Source organism: Macaca nemestrina, chromosome 4 (assembly GCF_043159975.1).
Source record: "Macaca nemestrina isolate mMacNem1 chromosome 4, mMacNem.hap1, whole genome shotgun sequence".
Taxonomy (NCBI): domain Eukaryota; kingdom Metazoa; phylum Chordata; class Mammalia; order Primates; family Cercopithecidae; genus Macaca; species Macaca nemestrina.
This window is the reverse complement of record NC_092128.1, coordinates 61438253-61456855: the sequence shown is the minus strand read 5'-3', so window position 1 is coordinate 61456855 and position 18603 is coordinate 61438253. Positions and strand designations below refer to the sequence as shown.

Below are 18603 nucleotides of genomic sequence, written 5' to 3'. Positions count from 1 at the left end.
TTCTACATGGATAGAATATGAGCAGGTACTCCAGTCTCACTGGCAGTCCCCACCGCCCTTCCCTGCCTTGCTATGTGCTCATAGAATCATTGCAGTGCTGTGTCCTGTTGCTGTCGTTTTAAGGGTCTGCTAGCTGGAGCAAAATGTTTCACATGCTACTTAACATAGTCTCTACTCTCATGGCACTGTGCTAGTAAAGCTTTTCCTTTTCTTTCCTTTTATTTCCTTCTGGTTATTTATTTATTTATTTATTTTGCATTTGGCCAGAATAATATTGTGCTTCACATCTTCTACTTCTTCTACTTTGAATAAATTAATTGCACTGGTCTTTGGCTTTGGTTTGGCAATTAACTTTCTTTTCTTAATCCAAATTAATGTCTCAGTAATGCAAATGGATTAATTTTTTTAAGCCTCATTTGGAATGTAGAGTAATTAATACTAGTGCATACTTCAAGTTATTGTTTATTTTGTTTTGGGTGACTAGATTTTGTAAAGTAAAATGACCATCATATCCGTTGCACATTGCCAATTATTGCTCACAACCTTAAATTTTTCTGTGAGGATGAAGTAAAAAACAAAACAATACCAAAAATATACATATATGTTTTACATCTGATCTTAAAGTAAGCCACAGTTTCTTTCATTTCTCTGTCAGTTCTTTTTTGCCCTCAGCAGGCCTGGTGTTCATAGTGTATTTCCACTTTCACTTGATAGATAGATATGATGGTCTTTTCACAGCCAGCAATTCTGCATGAGCTAGTTCTTCAATTGATAAATAAGGGGATAACTAGTGAGTTTTTTATTGGTAAATGCTTATGTTTATATTATGTTTATAGCCTGACGTCATTGGTATTACACCTGAATTAATCACTTTGCAAAACAGACCCTTGAAATAACCACAGTACAGAGAGGGTAATCTAGTAATAATTGACAGGACATACTATCCAGTCTTCAAAATATGTCTTTTTTCCCCCAGACTACAGCTGTACATAAATGAACCTTTGATCTATGCACAATATTTTTATTCAAGAAAGTCATTGAATAAAATATTGTTTGTGACCCCCTTTGCTTTACCCTCTTTTTTTTTTTGTTTCCCTGCTTTCTCTTTCTGATGGATTTTCACAGCAAAAAAGGGCAAAATGAAGGGCAAGTATTTTCTTGTTGCTCAATTTCTTTCTGTTTAGTACACTTGACATTTCCACTGATATTTTCCTTCCTATTGGATATTATCCTCTGTGCTTCTCATTTACTAAATTTTCCTTCATGATCACTCAAAACTTAGCAGCAAAAAAATGGTAGAAAGAATATGCTGTATTTTCATATACAACCTGGTTCACACTCAAGTTTTTTCTTGGACTTAAGGAGTTTTGTTGTGTAGCCTTCCACTTACTAATTCATACCTAATATGAGGAATGTTATTAATTCACTAAAGGCATTAATGAGTTTTTTTAACATTGTTTTCTGTATCATAATATTGGTAAACTGTTTATATAAATAATTGGTCTTTAAAATACCTCTGGCATAACATTCATATCAATCACTTTTTAAAAGATATTTGGTTATAGTAGGGTTAGATCAGAAAATTATAGACATAGCATTTTCTTTAAAATAACTATGGGGATCCATGTTATGAAATTAATCCATATTATAATGTTATTGGGAAGCATTGAGGACATTTATATTCATTGATATGTTTCAATTTTAGGATGTAAGTACTCTATTTTCAATTTTTCTTATTAATCTTTCTCATGCCTTATTATTATTATAGAATCTCTGGATATATACTCTGAATTATCTATCTAATCCTGTAACATTTTCTTTGCAGATTCGGAAACCCTGAAGCCAGATCATTTTGAAGAATCTGGCTATACATTCATAGCACCAAGGTTGGTTTTGTTGTATTTTTGATACATCTTGTATCAGTAGCTAGGCCTTCAGCAATAGTTCAGAATTGGGTCAAGACTGCTCTGGATTAATTCCATATCACATTATGGAATCAAAGGAAATAATTACTTTAAAACTGAAACAAAATCTTATTTATTCATTTCTTTACTCATTCAAATACGGGAGGCCGAGGCTGGTGGCTCACAAGGTCAAAAGATCAAGACCATCTGGCCAACATGGTGAAGCCCCATGTCCACTGAAAATACAAAAATTAGCTGGGCGTGGTGGCACGTGCCTGTAGTCCCAGCTACTTGGGAGGCTGAGGCAGGAGAATGACTTGAACCCAGGAGGCGGAGGTTGCAGTGAGCCAAGATCGTGCCACTGCACTCTTGCCTGGCAACAAAGCGAGATTCCATCTCAAAAAAAAAAAAAAAGGCAATTACTAAGCAATGTAGACTCTGGGATACAATGGGAATAAGATGGATATAGGCTTTGCTCTTGTAGAACAACCAGTGCATCCAACAATAATAGAAAATTGTGTATTTGCACCTGTGAATATATGTATATATACACACACACACAAATATACATATATAAATACACATATATGTACCAATATTTATGTGTATCTTTACACATATAGATAGAATGAACATAATAATGGATTTTTTTAATGGTCTAATTCAACTATCTGGGAGAAATTGTTAACAGTGGCATTGCTTTACATAGTGTTTTAGATGCACCTCATTTCTTCCTACCCAAGTTTACTTCTCTCTCATATAATCCCCCTTCTTTATCACATATGTACATCTTTTTCCCCATCTTGATTTTCTGTAATTATTTGAAACTATTCAATAATCGAAAGATGTTCTTTATTTTACTTTCTTTCCTCAGTTTTTGACTCCTGCTCCATGGCAGACACATATAATATTCAAATATAATTCCCATTAATCTGGGAACAATTTACATAGAAGCTTGGATTATTAATTTTTCACTTTTCTTAAATTACTCCAAAAACCCAAAGATGCATATAAATTGTTTTGAGTTACCTTTTAATTCCTGCAAAAGGATATTTCTGGATTCCGTTTCTACTTTAACATAGGGAATATGGGTTTTTTGAGAAATCTGTGTTAACAAAGCATATTCTTGGCTTTATGAGTGCCCCTATCCTTGAGAAACTTATCTTGCTTGAATGTCCTTTAGTGTGTGACACTGGTGATTGCGCTGTCCTTTGACACTCCATGCTTTCTCTTGCTTGATGACATACTATTCTGATTTTCTTACTCCCTCTCCGGGTGCATATTCACTGTCTCTTTCATGGGTTTCATTTCTTCTGCTGATCACTCATATGAGAGGGCTGCAAAGGGTGCTAGCCCAGGCTCCCTTTTTATCTGAGACTGCATTCAGACCACAAGCCACCCATCTGTTCCCTGCCTACAGGTTAGGTTCATAACTCCCAAAGCTATATGATGGCCATAAACATCTAGAGACAAAGACATATGTGTTTCATTAATATTTCATTAAGTTATTGAATCCTATATTGTATCTATTTTCAGACTTTATATATTTCAACATGAGACATTCATATCTCATGGAAACCAGACAAGAATAACTCTTCAATGTGCTTCAGATTTCGCATCTTATAAATAATTGTTTCCTTTGGAAAGTTCTACCTGTATTGCCTCAGAGGAGAAAATGCCATCCTCCCAAATGAGCAATCTTGAAACCTGTTAGTTGTCCTTCCCTGGTTCCTTTCTCTTGTGTCTCACTTCTAATCAATCACCACGTCTTGCCCATTCTGTCTTATGAGTATCCAGTATATCTGTTCATCTCAGCTGCCTCTGCCCTAATCCAGGCCTCTGCCTTCTCTCATCTAAACTACTACATTTGCCTCTTACTTGATCTCCCTACTTTCATATTTACCCCATATTTCTTAATGCTGTCTCTGTTCTGTAACCAGAGAGAGTTTCTAAAATGTGAAAAGAAAAATCATTTTTCTCATCTTCTAAATACAGGCCAGTGGTTCTATATTATCTTTATGATTATCTGTGCTTTATATTATAGCTTTCAAATGCTCTTCCACCAAGTCGTGGTGTACCAGTGTGGTCCCTCACACTCTAAACTGGGGACCATCTACATCCTGTAGATCAGCTATCAATTTTAAACATAAAGTTTTATTGGAGCACAGTGATGCTTATTTGTTTCTGGAATGTCTTTGGCTGCTTTCTCTACAAACACAGGGTTGAGTAGTTGTGGCATAGACTTTATGGGCCACAAAAGCCTAAATCACTTGCTCCATGGCCCTGTCAGGGAAAGTTTCCCTACCTCTACTCTAAATTTCAGGCATACTAACCTCTTTCAGTTCCTAAATGCACTGTTTTCTTTTTTTTTCTTTTCTTTTCTTTGTTTCTTCTTTCTTTCTTCCTTTCTTTTTTTCTTTTTTTTTTTGTTTTTTTTTTTTGTTTTTTTGTTTTTGTTTTTGTTTTTGTTTTTGTTTTGCTTGGTTTCGGTTTTACCTTCTTTCTTCCCTTTTGGGCTACACACACATATATATGCATCCCACTCCCTCCGAAATCCAAACTTTAAAGTTCCTTGATGTGGGGATTTCTTTCCTTTCTTCACTGGTGTACGCATCCTTCCAGCTTCATAGAATTCTCAATTTCTCTTGGAGAGCACTGGCCACATTTTATTTACTTTCTTCAACAGACCATGACTGTCTATTTGACTTAACATTCAGTTACATTCAATGTAACATTCAGTACATTGAATCCATTGCTGGCACACAGTAGGTGCTGTATAAATACCTGGTGACTGGAGAATCTGTAAACATATAAAGAATATTCTTAAAAATTATATCACTAATAATACCTGCAATCTTATTAGTAGTTTTTGAACGCAAGTCACTTAATTAATTTTAAGTTACTTTGAATTACTGAGAGCAACTTTAACCCACTTTAACTAGAAAGAATTTTCTCAGTATTAAGGAGAACATTAGCTAGGAAAAAAACCAGGTCCCGCAGAATATTAACATAACAAAAAATTTAAGAAGGGATTGAATTAGGCCTGCTATGTTGGCAAGACTCTCCATCTCAGGTCTGTATTGTTCTCTACAGTTTCTTCCCTTGTCTCTCCCAGTTATTAAGTAACAGATTTTGCACGTTGGTTTTCTCAGCTTCACTATAAGACAAGGTGGAAACTAGGGTAGAATCCAGATAAATAAAGTATTCAATTCTAATTCCTAATTCATAGGCAATGGATTTTGTTTAATCCAGCAGGTATTAGTGTAGGAACAATTTCTGTAGTCAGTGTCACATTTCACATTTTTTCAACAATTCAAAGTTTTAAAATATATTTACATATATGTACAACTATCACTAGAGTTAATTTTAGAACATTTTCATCATTATAAAGAGAAATTAATTCTCTGACCTTAACTGTTACCTACCCATCCTTCCTCCAACCCTCCCCAGACCCACGCAACCACTAATCTATTTTCTGTCTCTTACAGCTATATGCTTGTTCTAGACACATCCTATAAATGGAACAGTATAATACATGACCATTTGCATCTGCCTTATCTCATGTAGCATGATGTTTTCAAGGTTCATCCATGTTGTAGCACGTATCAGTACTTTTTTATAGCTGAATGATATCAATACAGCTGACTAGAAGACTGGAATTTACTTATGTGTTTAGGGGAGGAGAAAATACTTGAGAAGGAAGAGTATTTGGCATGTGGGACACGCCAATGAATGTCCACTTCAGTTAATGTATGTTAAGCCCTTTATGTGCTTGATTATACATATATAATATATATAAATATATAACATATGCAATATATATTATATATAATATATAAATTATATATTATATATAAATTATATATTATATATTATATATTATATATAAAAATTATATATTATATATATGTGCTGTTGTGAACAGTGTGTGTGTATATATGCATATACACTTTTTTAAAAATTTTACTTTAAGTTCTGGGATACATGTGCACAATGTGCAGATTTGTTACATAGGTATACATGTAACATAGTGGTTTCTGTACCTATCAACAAGTCATCTAGGTTTTAAGCCCCACATGCATTAGAAATTTGTCCTAATGCTGTCCCTCTCCTTGGCCTCCAACAGGCCCCAGTGTGTGACGTTCCCCTCCTGTGTCCATGTGTTCTCATTGTTCAACTCCCACTTGTGTTAGTTTGCTGAGAATGATGGCTTCCAGCTTCATCCATGTCCCTGCAAAGGACATGAACTCATCCTTACTATGACTGCATATTATTCCATGGTGTATCTGTGCCATATTTTCTTTATCCAGTCTATATCATTGATCGGCATTTGGGTTGGTTCCAAGTCTTTGCTATTCTGAACCATGCTGCAATAAACATATGTATGCACATGTCTTCATAGTAGAATGATTTATAATCCTTTGGGTATATAGCCAGTAGTGGGATTGCTGGGCCAAATGGTATTTCTGGTTCTAGATCCTTGAGGAATCGCCACACTGTCTTCCACAATGGTTGAACCAATTTACACTCTCACCAACAATGTAAAAGTGTTCCTATTACACCACGTCCTCTCCAGCATCTGTGGTTTCCTGACTTTTCAATGATCACCATTCTAACTGGCGTGAGATGGTATCTCATTGTGGTTTTGATTTGCATTTCTCTAATAACCAGTGATGATGAGCTTTTTTCATATGTTTGTTGGCTGCATAAATGTCTTATTTTGAGAAATGTCTGTTCATATCCTTCGCCCACTTTTTGATGGGGTTGTTTGTTTTTTTCTTGGACATTTAAGTTCTTTGTAGATTCTGGATATTAGCCTTTTGTCAGATGAGTAGATTGTACAACTTTTCTCCCATTCTGTAGGTTGCCTGTTCACTCTGATAACAGTTTCTTTTGCTGTGCAGAAGCTCTTTAGTTTAATTAGATCCCATTTGTCAATTTTGGCTTTTGTTGCCATTGCTTTGAGTGTTTTAGTCATGAAGTCTTTGCCCATGCCTATGTCCTGAATGGTATTATAGCCTGGATTTTCTTCTAGGGTTTTTATGGTTTTAGGTCTTACATTTAAGTCTTTAATCCATCTTGAGTTAATTTTTGTATAAAGTGTAGGGAAGGGGGTCCAGCTTCTGTTTTCGGCATGTGACTAGCTAGTTTTCCCAGCACCATTTATTAAATAGGGAATCTTTTCCCCATTGCTTGTTTTTATCAGGTTTGTCAAAGATCAGATGGTTGTAGATGTGTGGTGTTATTTCTGAGACCTCTGTTCTGTTCCAGTGGTTTATATGTTTTTGTACCAGTATCATGCTGTTTTGGTTACTGTAGCCTTGTAATCCAACAGATAAACAGAACCAATGACAAAAACAACATGATTACCTCATTCAATGCAGAAAAGGCCTTCAATGAAATTCAACACCCCTTCATGCTAAAAACTCATAATAAACTAGGTATTGATGGAACATATCTCAAAATAATAAGAGCTATTTATGACAAACCCACAGCCAATATCATACCGAATGGGCAAAAGCTGGAAGCATTCCCTTTGAAAAAGGCACAAGAAAAGGATGCACTCTCTCACCACTCCTATTCCAACATAGTATTGGAAGTTCTGGCCAGGGCAGTCAGGCAAGAGAAAGAAATAAAGGTATTCAAATAGGAAGAGAGGAAGTCAAATTGTCTCTGTTTGCTGATGACATGATTGTATATTTAGAAAACCCTATTGTCTCTTCCCAAAATCTCCTTAAGCTGATAAGCAACTTCAGCAAAGTCTCAGGATACAAAATCAAAAAAAAAAAATCACAAGCATTCCTTCTTTTTTTTTTTTTTTTGAAACAGAGTCTCACTTTTGTTTCTCAGGCTGGAGTGCAATGGCGCGATCTCGGCTCACTGCAACCTCCACCTTCTGGGTTCAAGCGATTCATCTGCCTCAGCCTTCCGAGTAGCTGAGATTATAGGTGCCCACCACCATGCCTGGCTAATTTTTTGTATTTTTAGTAGAGATGAGGTTTCACTATCTTGTCCAGACTGGCCTTGAATTCCTGACTTCGTGATCTGCCTGCCTTGGTCTCCCAAGGTACTGGGATTACAGGCACAAGCCATGGCGCCTGGCCACAAGCATTCCTGTACACCAATAATAGATAAACAGAGAGCCAAATCATGAATGAACTCCCATTCCCAGTTGCTACAAAGAGAATAAAATACCTAGGAATACAACTTACAAGGGATGTGTGTGAAGGACCTCTTCATGGAGAACTACAAAACACTGCTCAAAGAAATAAGATAAGATGAGGGGGGAGGGGGGAGGGATTGCATTGGGAGTTATACCTGATGTAAATGACGAGTTGATGGGTGCAGCACACCAACATGGCACAAGTATACATATGTAACAAACCTGCACGTTATGCACATGTACCCTAGAACTTAAAGTATAATAATAATAATAAATAAATAAATAAGACACAAACAAATGGAAAAACATTCCATGCTCATGGATAGGAATAATCAATATCATGAAAATTGCCTTACTGCCCAAAGTAATTTATAGATTCAGTGCTATCCCCATCAAACTACCACTGACTTTCTTCACAGAATTAGAAAAAACTAAATTTCATATGGAACCAAAAAAGAGCCCAGATAGCCAAGACAATCTAAGCAAAAAGAACAAAGCTAGAGGCATCATGCTACCCAATTTCAGAATTATAAATTTTATTGAAGTTTTCCCCTTGAGTGCATGTCTTTTAATATTATATGTGATAAAACTAGAAGTGCTACTGTATCCCAGAGTAACTTGGATGTCTCAAAAAGTACAGAATATGTATGATTATGTTAGGAAGGGAACAAGGTGCTTTCTGCATTTTTTTAATGTAACATTACTTGAAAGAACAAATTACAGAACTATGGTTATTCAGACTTGGATGCTCAGCAGATATTTTCTCAAAAATAAATCAGATGAGCTTTTTACGTTGAAGAAAACAACTAAGAGTATTTGCTGCCAGTGACAGAAACTGAGCTTTCAAACAAAAATTAGAATTTTGGGAAAGTTGTATACGCTACTATGTACAGGATACCTTCCCAATACTTAATAATGAGTGTAATTTGTCAATATTGTATAATGTATCATTATTTGGAAGTTGTACACAACTCATTTTGTAAATAACCAGTTTATGATTTTACAAAATCACAGATGCTTAAAAGATTAAAGTGTAAGAAAGAATATGGAATTTTAATGTAACAGAAGACAAAAAAAAAAAACTATTAATGTTGTTTCACATTCCATGTTACAACTACCCATTAATAAATTACAAATAAACAAGTTTGAGTATGTTATCAAAAAAAGAACAGCCACAATATCCGGAAAAAAACAAGCCTCTCGTCTCTGTGAGGACAAATTTTCTTTACGTACCAAAACAAAATCTTGCAATTGATTGCAGAGACATGTCTTCTCTTGTCAGGAATTAAAGATAATTTGCAAATATGTAAAACACTGACACTTTTTAAAATCTTTTTTTAAATATTGGTAATATTTTATTAAAATATGTTAACATGTAATGAACTTTAAGATTTCTAGTTTTTTTTTTAATTTTCTGGGTTACTTTATTTTTTATTTATTTTTTATTTTTTTATTTTGAGACAATCATAGATTCACATGCAGTTGCAAGAAATAATACAGACAGAACCTATATACCCTTTACTCAGTTTCCTCCAATGGCAACATCTTGTATAAGTTTAACACAGTGTCACAACCAGGAAACTGACATAAATACAATCCACTAATGTTATTAAAATTTCACTAGTTTTATATCCACTCAATTGCGTTTGGGTATGTATGAAACTCCACGCAGTTTTTTAAAATTTTACTTTAAGTTCTGGGATACGTGTGCGGAACATGCAGGTTTGTTATATTGGTATATATGTGCCATGGTGGTTTGCTGCACCTATCAACTTGTCATCTAGGCTTTAAGCCCCGCATACATTAGGTTTTTGTCCTAATGCTCTCCCACCCCTTGCTCCCATGCCCCAAGATTTCTGTTTTAATTGCTATATGAGACTCCTAAATCTGTGATATACAATGATAATAGTATAGTAGCTACACCAAAACCTAATATTTATTGAGCACCTACTGTCCAAAGGCCAAATGTTTAATTCACATTGCCTATAATCACCACTTACTGGCAAAGTATTGGTCCATTATAGAAGTGAGGAAATGGAAGTTACAAGAAGCTCAACGGTTTGCAAAGTCTTATAGCTAATAAAAAAAAAAGAGTTTTCACTACGTTTAATTACCCTGTAAAGTTTCGATTTTAATACCTAATATCTCAAAATGTTTTTTTTTTTCAGGGATTACTGCAATGACCTGAAAATATCGGATAATAACACTGAATTTCTTTTAAATTTCAATGAGTTTATTGATAGAAAAACTCCAAACAATCCATCATGTAAGTATGCATTAATTCAAAATGATTGCTTGAGTGTGGTTTTATTGGTTTATAGTATATCATAGGATATGATAGTCATATTACTTTATGTTGTGCTGGTTGTTTATTTACTTTATAACTTTCTAATAGTAAAAGTAACAATTTGATCCTTAATTTTGCAAACTAAAGAAATGTTATTTCATTATTTAGTTACATCAAATTTTCAAAACAAGGTAATAGATTCTTTCAAATGGTTAAACCTAAATATGGCACGCTCATGTTAGCTCCTCTCAAATTTCGGAAATTTAATTTTGAACTTTTGAAGATTTTTTATAACATTTTGCCTGCTATATAGAGAAAAACATACATTTTTATAAATTTATTTATATCCTTCAAATAATATAATGAGTTTTAATATGGGTAGAATAAAAACCAAAGTATAAATAAAGATATATCACTTAATGGTTTTCTTCCTTCCTGACATTCTATTTTCATCACAAGTTAACTTTATGTCTTAAAAAATTATGCTTCTGCAATTTTTCATTTATGTGGTAAATCAAGTTAAAATAGACAACAGAAAATTAGTAATTATTTTTTAACCATTATATTTGTCTTTCAGGTAAATTTGCATCATTCATACTCTAAGCTTAATAGAAAATTATGGATACTTGGCTTTTAAATCATTAGAAAATCTAAATCTTTTTTTTTTTTTTTTTTTTTTTTTTTGAGACAGAGTCTCGCTCTGTCACCCAGTCTGGAGTGCAGTGGCTGGATCTCAGCTCACTGCAAGCTCCGCCTCCCGGGTTTATGCTGTTCTCCTGCCTCAGCCTCCTGAGTAGCTGGGACTACAGGCGCCCGCCAAGTCACCCGGCTAGTTTTTTTTTTTTTTGTATTTTTTTTTTTAGTAGAGATGGGGTTTCACCGTGTTGGCCAGGATGGTCTCAATCTCCTGAACTCGTGATCCGCCCGTCTGGGCCTCCCAAAGTGCTGGGATTACAGGCTTGAGCCACCGCGCCTGGCCTATCTAAATCTTTTTTTCTCCTAAAAAATATTTATTATAAAAGCACTACGAGAACAAATACTGTACTAATGGGAAATAAGAGGAAAACCAAATTCATGGCAAAATTTATCTTCATAAATAAAATTTGGAAAAAGAATAAGTACACATATTTGACATTTTTGGTTCTCTTTCAAAGAGGAGTCTCTTTGTTCTTCTCTCCCCCTCCCTCCTTTTCCTTCTCCTCCTCCCTTTTTTTTTTTTTTTTTTTTTTTCAGTTATTTATCTTTCTATCAGGAAGGGTCAAACAAAGCACTTTATCAGTTATCAAAAAGGCAGAGCCCTTCTTAAAGCTGCCCTTAACTTCAATTTATTGCATATGAGAAAAAATAACTTTCTAGCTCCTTCACTTTAGCACAAATTAGTTAGTGGCTTCAGTGAGCCACTCTGAAAACCTGTCATGGGAGCCGAAGTCTACATTGATCATGTCTTAACATGATGATTCCAAACCTTTCTACTCAGTACAAGCTCACTGAGACTGAGCTAGTGCCTTCGAAATGTTATTTTATGTCATTGTTTATTTCCTATTAACGAGTACTAGGCATTTCCTAGAGAACTGTAATAAGATTGTTGATTATTCCTTTGATTGGATACCAAAGTTATGAAACACTCATATTCCTTGCAAAAAGAGTTTATCAGAAATGTTTTTCTTAACATACAACTTTTCAGAACACCGTGAAAATTGGAATCACTCCTTTTTATTCCAAAATAATTGGAATCACTTATTTTAATCCAATTTTTATATCTATATCTATTTATTTTGTTTTACCTAAAGGGATTGGAGGCAATTAGAACACTGACTTTCCAAATGAACTGTTTTTTTAATGATTCAGTTTCTAAAATAATATAGTTAAAAAAAAGAGTGTCTAGAATGAATTAAAATTTACTCCAAAATAGGGATTAAATTGATCCTTTAATCCTGGGTGTAAGGCATATTAACTTAAAATAATTAAAAGCAACAAAAATGTTTCCAGCCTATCTCACCACCACCTTGTATCGTAATAGGATGTTAAGAACATATATTCTTTATTTGAAAAGAGTCAAATTTTATCATAAATGTGAAATTTCAGAGGGTACCTGTTAGGTTATTTCAGAGCTTAATGGGTTGAGAGGAACAAGGAGAATGGGAAGAAGGCAGAGGTTTCTGTTTAAGAATATGTAATAATTGACCTTTGATCCTCATCATCTGTTTCCTCAATTATCTTTAAACTTGGGCTAATATGCACTTCAGTTGTTCAAGAAATGACAACCTATTATCTACTTTGGTATTGGTTCTGTGACCAATACCAGTAGATTTCAAAATCATTCTTGGGATTGTACTGCTCTGTGATACTCATTCCATTCCTTGCTCCTCAGTGGGTGGCAATGAATTTTTCATAGTCTTATTTACTCCAAGATTATCCTATGTTTTGATATTTGTGATAGAAAAGAATGAAAATAGCTTTTCTTATAACAATGAAAGTGAAAGTAGACAGTAACTTTTTGTTGAATGTTTTTACTTGATAATTTCAGAGGTAGTTCTGTTTCTATATATATACATTTTATATACATATATAAAATTTGATGTGTGTGTATATATTAAATTGTCACAAAATTATAGTGGTTGGGAATCACCATGCTACCATACAGAAATAAACAAAAACACAAAAGAAAGACGATTTCCTGTTTCTTAACATAGCTTATTTCATATTTTGATAAAGTTTACAAAATAATTTGTCTCATTTAGAATTGATTTTTCTGCTACTAAATCCATTCATTTCCTGGAAAATGTGAGGCAAGATAAACAATATAAAAATTACAAAGAAAATGAATATGGAATATATTTTAAAATTCATAGAAATATCTACTCTAAATTGCTTTTGAAAATAGAAAATATATTTTTCATTATGATCATAATTTTAGAACTGTGAGTGTAACTGATGATCTCCTTTTTCTGTTTTAGGTAACACAGATTTGATTAATAGAGTCTTGCTTGATGCAGGCTTTACAAATGAACTTGTCCAAAATTACTGGAGTAAGCAGAAAAATATGTAAGTATTTGTTCTTATTCATAAAAGTATATATTCTGCATTTCAGTTTCGTTTCTCCTGTGGAAGTTGGGTATGAGTCTCAAAAATTTACAGTTCATTAGTAATATTTGATAATTATTTCTCAAGAAAATCACTGTACAGTTGTTGACAACTTGCATTTTCACTTGTGGGTGTTTTTCAGTACTAATGTCTACCATTACTCAGCTTTTCATGCACATACACTTCAGGGTAAATAAACCAAATTAAATTGGCATGATTGTGTGTTTCTGTTTGTGCTGAAGTAGGATTTCTAGTCAGTGTTTATTTGGACTTCTAATAGCACTACCATACATCCAGTCAAGAAAATCTAAATATGATTCTTATTTATAATCTCTTCTCCACCCCATTTTCAGTCACTAAATGCTAAATATTTCTCCTAGCAATGTTTTCTTCTCTACCTCATAATCAAGGCCCTAAGATCCCATTTCTAAGAAATCACAGCAACTGATTTTTCTGCCTTTAACGTTCTCCATTCCTCCACACGCAGCTCCTAGTCAATTCTCCATACAATTCATATTTACCAGAATCTAACTCCTAAAATGCAGTTCTAAGTTCAAGATACAGGTGAAGCTCTCTGACATGGAATTCAAAATCATTCATTAGCTGACCATTGAGAAACTTGTACTTGAAACTTTACCTCTTACTGTTTCTCTCCTTTTGTCTTATGTTTTTTTCTATACCAAACAACAGCCATCTCTGGTAGCTTTCCCTTATACATACTTTCCTCTCTACAAGTGATACCTTCCTGCTGTCTGTGTCATTGCTGTCAATTCATATTCCGTGTTCAAAATGCACCTCAGTCATTATTTTCCTATGAGATGTCTTCCTTAAACAGCTTTCAAGTAACAAATTTCATACACAATTTAAATTATTAAAACATTGTTGTGCATCTATTGATATATTTAATTCCTTTACTTTAGAAACTTACTTCTCTTTGTATCACCAACACCTAACTTTGTATCTTAGAATATGTTCAATAGAACATTTCCTTCTTTTGTCTTCTGTTCCAGCAAGGGAGTGAAAGCACGATTTGTTGTGACTGATGGTGGGATTACCAGAGTTTATCCCAAAGAGTAAGTCAAATAACATCTGTAAAAACAAGTACATTACAAAAGACTGCACCAAGGATTTGTACATTACAGCATAAGGAAGCTATTCTTCAAATAAACTGATTGTCATTAGATTACATTGGAGCCATTGTTTACAGTATTTACATTATTAAAAGATTTTATTTCTCTGAAAAATGACATTATAAAATCCTGGAATGCTTGCTAAATATATTTATTACCAAATTTAAGAGACATTTAAAGAGATTTTTCTCTTTGTAGATATGAGCTAAACCAGCGAAATGAGCACAATGATTATAGCCTATCAGCAATATTTATGTAGCACTTCATGGTCTTTCACTCTTCTTTGATGCATCTTGTCTCTATTATCTTCATAACAGTTCATGAAGTAGGTTGAGTAGTCACCAATGCTTACTAACATTAATTGACCTATTAACTTACTTGTCCTACTACCTGACTAGTAAACAATGGAGTAAAACTAGGAGTTAGCTTTTTCTGATTCTTAATTTAGTGCTATGCTGATGCATTGCTCAGTAATGAGTATCAGTTATGCTATCAATTACCACTAACTTCTTTAGACATACCTGAAATGTAGGCGTATCTGTAAAGCTCAGCAAGTCCACATAGGATAAAGTAGGTTATCAGATAGATTAAAGAATACAAATGATGAGCCATTTCCTCCTTAGGGCTGGAGAAAATTGGCAAGAAAACCCAGAGACATATGAGGACAGCTTCTATAAAAGGAGCCTAGATAATGATAACTATGTTTTCACTGCTCCCTACTTTAACAGTAAGTATTGCTTTGGAATTCAGCTTTTCTCAATCTTCTTAAAAATAAATTATTGCTACTATCTGCTTTCCCCCAAAGTCACTACATTTTATGTCAACTACTCAGAATAGTCATCATTAAAAATAGAGTATTTGCAAGGCATTAGGAAAATAGAAAAGAAACATCATTTAGTTGAAGAGGCAAAATACATACACAGCAGTCTTCCAATAATTTAGAGATAGCATATCTGTCAGGCATGCATAAGAAGTAGAAACACATGTAGATAATCCCTCATATTACAACTGAAAATGTATTGAAAAACATTTAAGGAATTAAATAAAAGTAGAGTAATTTCATTGACTAATTACCTTTTATCAGTATTAATTATATAATTATACAATTAATAGCTTATCTTTTAAAATATTTTGAGTTATTTCCCAAAAACCTTGTAATTTAATCCCTGAACGTCTTTGCACATAGGTACTATTTACCTTTATTTTCATAAATGGGGAAACAAGTTCAGAGAATTTCAAAGTTTTGCCAGTGACATATATCTTAGACAAAGTCAGTTTTATGTATCCAAAATCAATCTTTCCACTTCACTTCAGCAGAACTCCCTAATATTTTAACAATTGTTGTGAAAGCAGATGTAACCAAGCTAATTAATGCCCCCGAATCAATGAATACAAACCAATTCATGGATATACCAGTTAGCCTAGTATATACAAAGGAAGAAGAGAGGAAGGAGAGCACAAACATTTTTATAGTTTATAGATGCTAGAATTTTTAAGCAAAATACTATCCATCTGTATCTAACGACAGAAAATCAATATTATTAATCAATACATCTTGATAGGTGTTTATTTATTTATTTTTTAGAAAGTGGACCTGGTGCCTATGAATCGGGCATTATGGTAAGCAAAGCTGTAGAAATATATATTCAAGGGAAACTTCTTAAACCTGCAGGTAAGGATACATATTAATTAAAAAAACACAACCAAAATTAAATGTTACTTGGCATTTATGTTATTAACTGGCAGTGTTTATCAAGGTCATCAGAAGGTCTCAAACAACAAAGGCACGCATACTTAAAAAATTAAATAAAATGTAACTAGTTACCTATGAAGTTGGGATAAAATCACATTGATACTACATAGATTTGAGAAATTTTCAAAACTGTGTGTATGTTTATAGTCTGAGACAAATTTATGGAATCAGTTTAGTATAATAATAAAAATTTTTAATGTTGGATTAGCAACCCCACTCCAGAAGTCTCTCTTAATACTTTAAAATACATACAAAGTTATATGGCCAAGGAGTTACATATTTGTACAAAAAAGTTAAGTTTCCAGCCCTGAGGGAAAAGACAAATATGGCATAATTATACTATATTCTCCTAGGTGTCTGTTAAAGTGAATTAAGTAGGGCTCAGTTAAAAACTTGCTATAAAATATATAGAAAAACGACTTTTTGGAAAAACAGGCAAGTAAACAAACATAGTAGAAGTGAGCATCAATGAGGATCGGAAGTGGGCTAGAGGGAGTGCATACAATAAGGTTAAAGCTATTAGTTTTTTTGATTGTATGATTCAGTGTTTGAAGTTATAAAGGAGAGTATTTTGAGCCTTCCTTCTCCTGAGGGCAGCTTTACCCCATCAGTGGATCTATTACATTAATTTACTCCATCACTTACTAACTCATCCACCTATTCCTTCATTCACTCAATTGCTCATTTAATTACTAAATCAGTTATTCTCTCAGCCATTCATTTATTCACCCACTCTCCTACTAACCCACCTACTCATCCATTCATCTGTTCACTCTTTCAGCAAAGATTTATTAAGCACCTACTGCAAGCACTGGTGGAGTTAGGGAAACCTCTTAAAATATACCATTTGAATGACCTCAAGTTTATGAGGCTCTCCTGACACTAATTTTTTTATTTAGCTTATTGTATTAGTTAATTGGTCAGGTTGTGGCTAATGAATACACTCTTTGTGAATATAAATTACAATTTATGTAATAGTTTAAGAGCTATTAGCATTATTTCTTAAGAACAAAAGACTAAAACTTCTGTAATAAACTATAATCTGATACTTGCTATCAAAATAATTAAACTGTCATATTGCAAAGGTTGTATTACAGGTAATTATGCCTTTGAATTAATTCAAATTAATTTTCCAGTTGTTGGAATTAAAATCGATGTAAATTCCTGGATAGAGAATTTCACCAAAACCTCAATCAGAGATCCGGTAAGATAGTTTAAAAAAATTCTTATGATATATTTAATGTTTTCAAAATTCAGTAGAAAAAAAATAAGGTCTTTATACAAATAAACATAAGGCAAATACGTTCTCAGTACCACTACACTGAAGCAGAATTCTGAATTCCTATTTCTTCAAAGCTTTTTGTTTAAATTAGTCAATATGTAATAAAAGTATTTCAAGGTTACAACATGCAATGCTAGTTTATATATTGATTGACATTTTCTAATTTTAAAGATAAAACTTCTGTTTCTTATGGACTAGACTGTTTAATCTCATTTTTCTCCTGGATAAATTATTCTAGAATTTCTAATTATAACATAGTAATAATGTAATTAAAATACAACTGCTAAAAAAATGTAATAATCGGTTTTTTGTCTTTCAGTGTGCTGGTCCAGTTTGTGACTGCAAAAGAAATAGTGATGTAAGAAAACTGTTTAAAATCACTTTTGAGTACAATATTTCCCTGTGTTACTCTTGCTAAGACTAGAATGATGACAAAAAATATGCAGGAATTTTTAATCAAAGGCTAAAAAATTCTACGGAAATGTGAAATAATATATTCATTTGAATTTTTTTTTTTTTTTTTTTTTTTTTTTTTTGAGACGGAGTCTCGCTCTGTTGCCCGGGCTGGAGTGCAGTGGCTTCATTTGAATTTATATGCTTTTGATTTTGAACGTGAAATGCTTGAATTTTTAAAAATATGTATATGTCCTTGGAAGGTTAAAAAAGTAGTCATGTCAATGTGATGGTTCTCTTCGGTCTCAACGGTGTTACATTCTTTTGCACATATTTATGTTTAGCTCTATTTCTGGATAGGAAGTTTCTAACCAAAGCATCTCTATTCGTTATCAATGCAGTTTTCTCTCACCTATCACACTTTCTCTAAATTTGTTCACAGTGTATTATATAGTTATAGGAAAATTTTTTTTAACTAAACCCAGAAGTATTTCAGTTTATTATAAAGTTCTAGTTACATGGATTGAGTTTTAAGTTGTCTTGTATTACTTTCACATCTGTTTGAGAAATTGGAAAAAGAAATGTGAACTTTGTTCAAAAGTTGAAG

At 33.3% G+C, this 18603-nt stretch overlaps 1 protein-coding gene and 1 long non-coding RNA gene across 12 annotated transcripts in view; one reads left to right on the top strand and one right to left on the bottom strand.

Moving 5' to 3' along the window:
• Positions 1-18603, bottom strand: part of LOC105475404 (uncharacterized) — a 111155-nt gene that overhangs the window by 20410 nt on the left and 72142 nt on the right. The window contains exon 5 of one of the 3 annotated variants that reach the window (XR_011622095.1): positions 4574-4704. The exons of the other annotated variants lie outside the window; for them this stretch is intronic. This is a non-coding gene — a long non-coding RNA (uncharacterized lncRNA). Of the gene's footprint in view, positions 1-4573; positions 4705-18603 lie in introns of those variants that run through there. 3 annotated transcript variants of the gene reach the window in all.
• LOC105475402 (calcium voltage-gated channel auxiliary subunit alpha2delta 1) overlaps positions 1-18603 on the top strand; it is a 506236-nt gene that overhangs the window by 467397 nt on the left and 20236 nt on the right. For 6 of the 9 annotated variants that reach the window (XM_011730608.3, XM_011730607.3, XM_011730612.3 and 3 more), the window contains 9 exons: positions 1126-1146; positions 1826-1886; positions 10236-10333; positions 13312-13399; positions 14449-14511; positions 15192-15295; positions 16154-16240; positions 17458-17525; positions 17923-17961. In XM_011730608.3, coding sequence (XP_011728910.2) covers positions 1126-1146; positions 1826-1886; positions 10236-10333; positions 13312-13399; positions 14449-14511; positions 15192-15295; positions 16154-16240; positions 17458-17525; positions 17923-17961 — 629 coding nt within the window. The remainder of the gene's footprint in view (positions 1-1125; positions 1147-1825; positions 1887-10235; positions 10334-13311; positions 13400-14448; positions 14512-15191; positions 15296-16153; positions 16241-17457; positions 17526-17922; positions 17962-18603) is intronic. The other 3 variants (XM_011730609.3, XM_011730614.3, XM_011730613.3) reach the window with 1 other exon arrangement.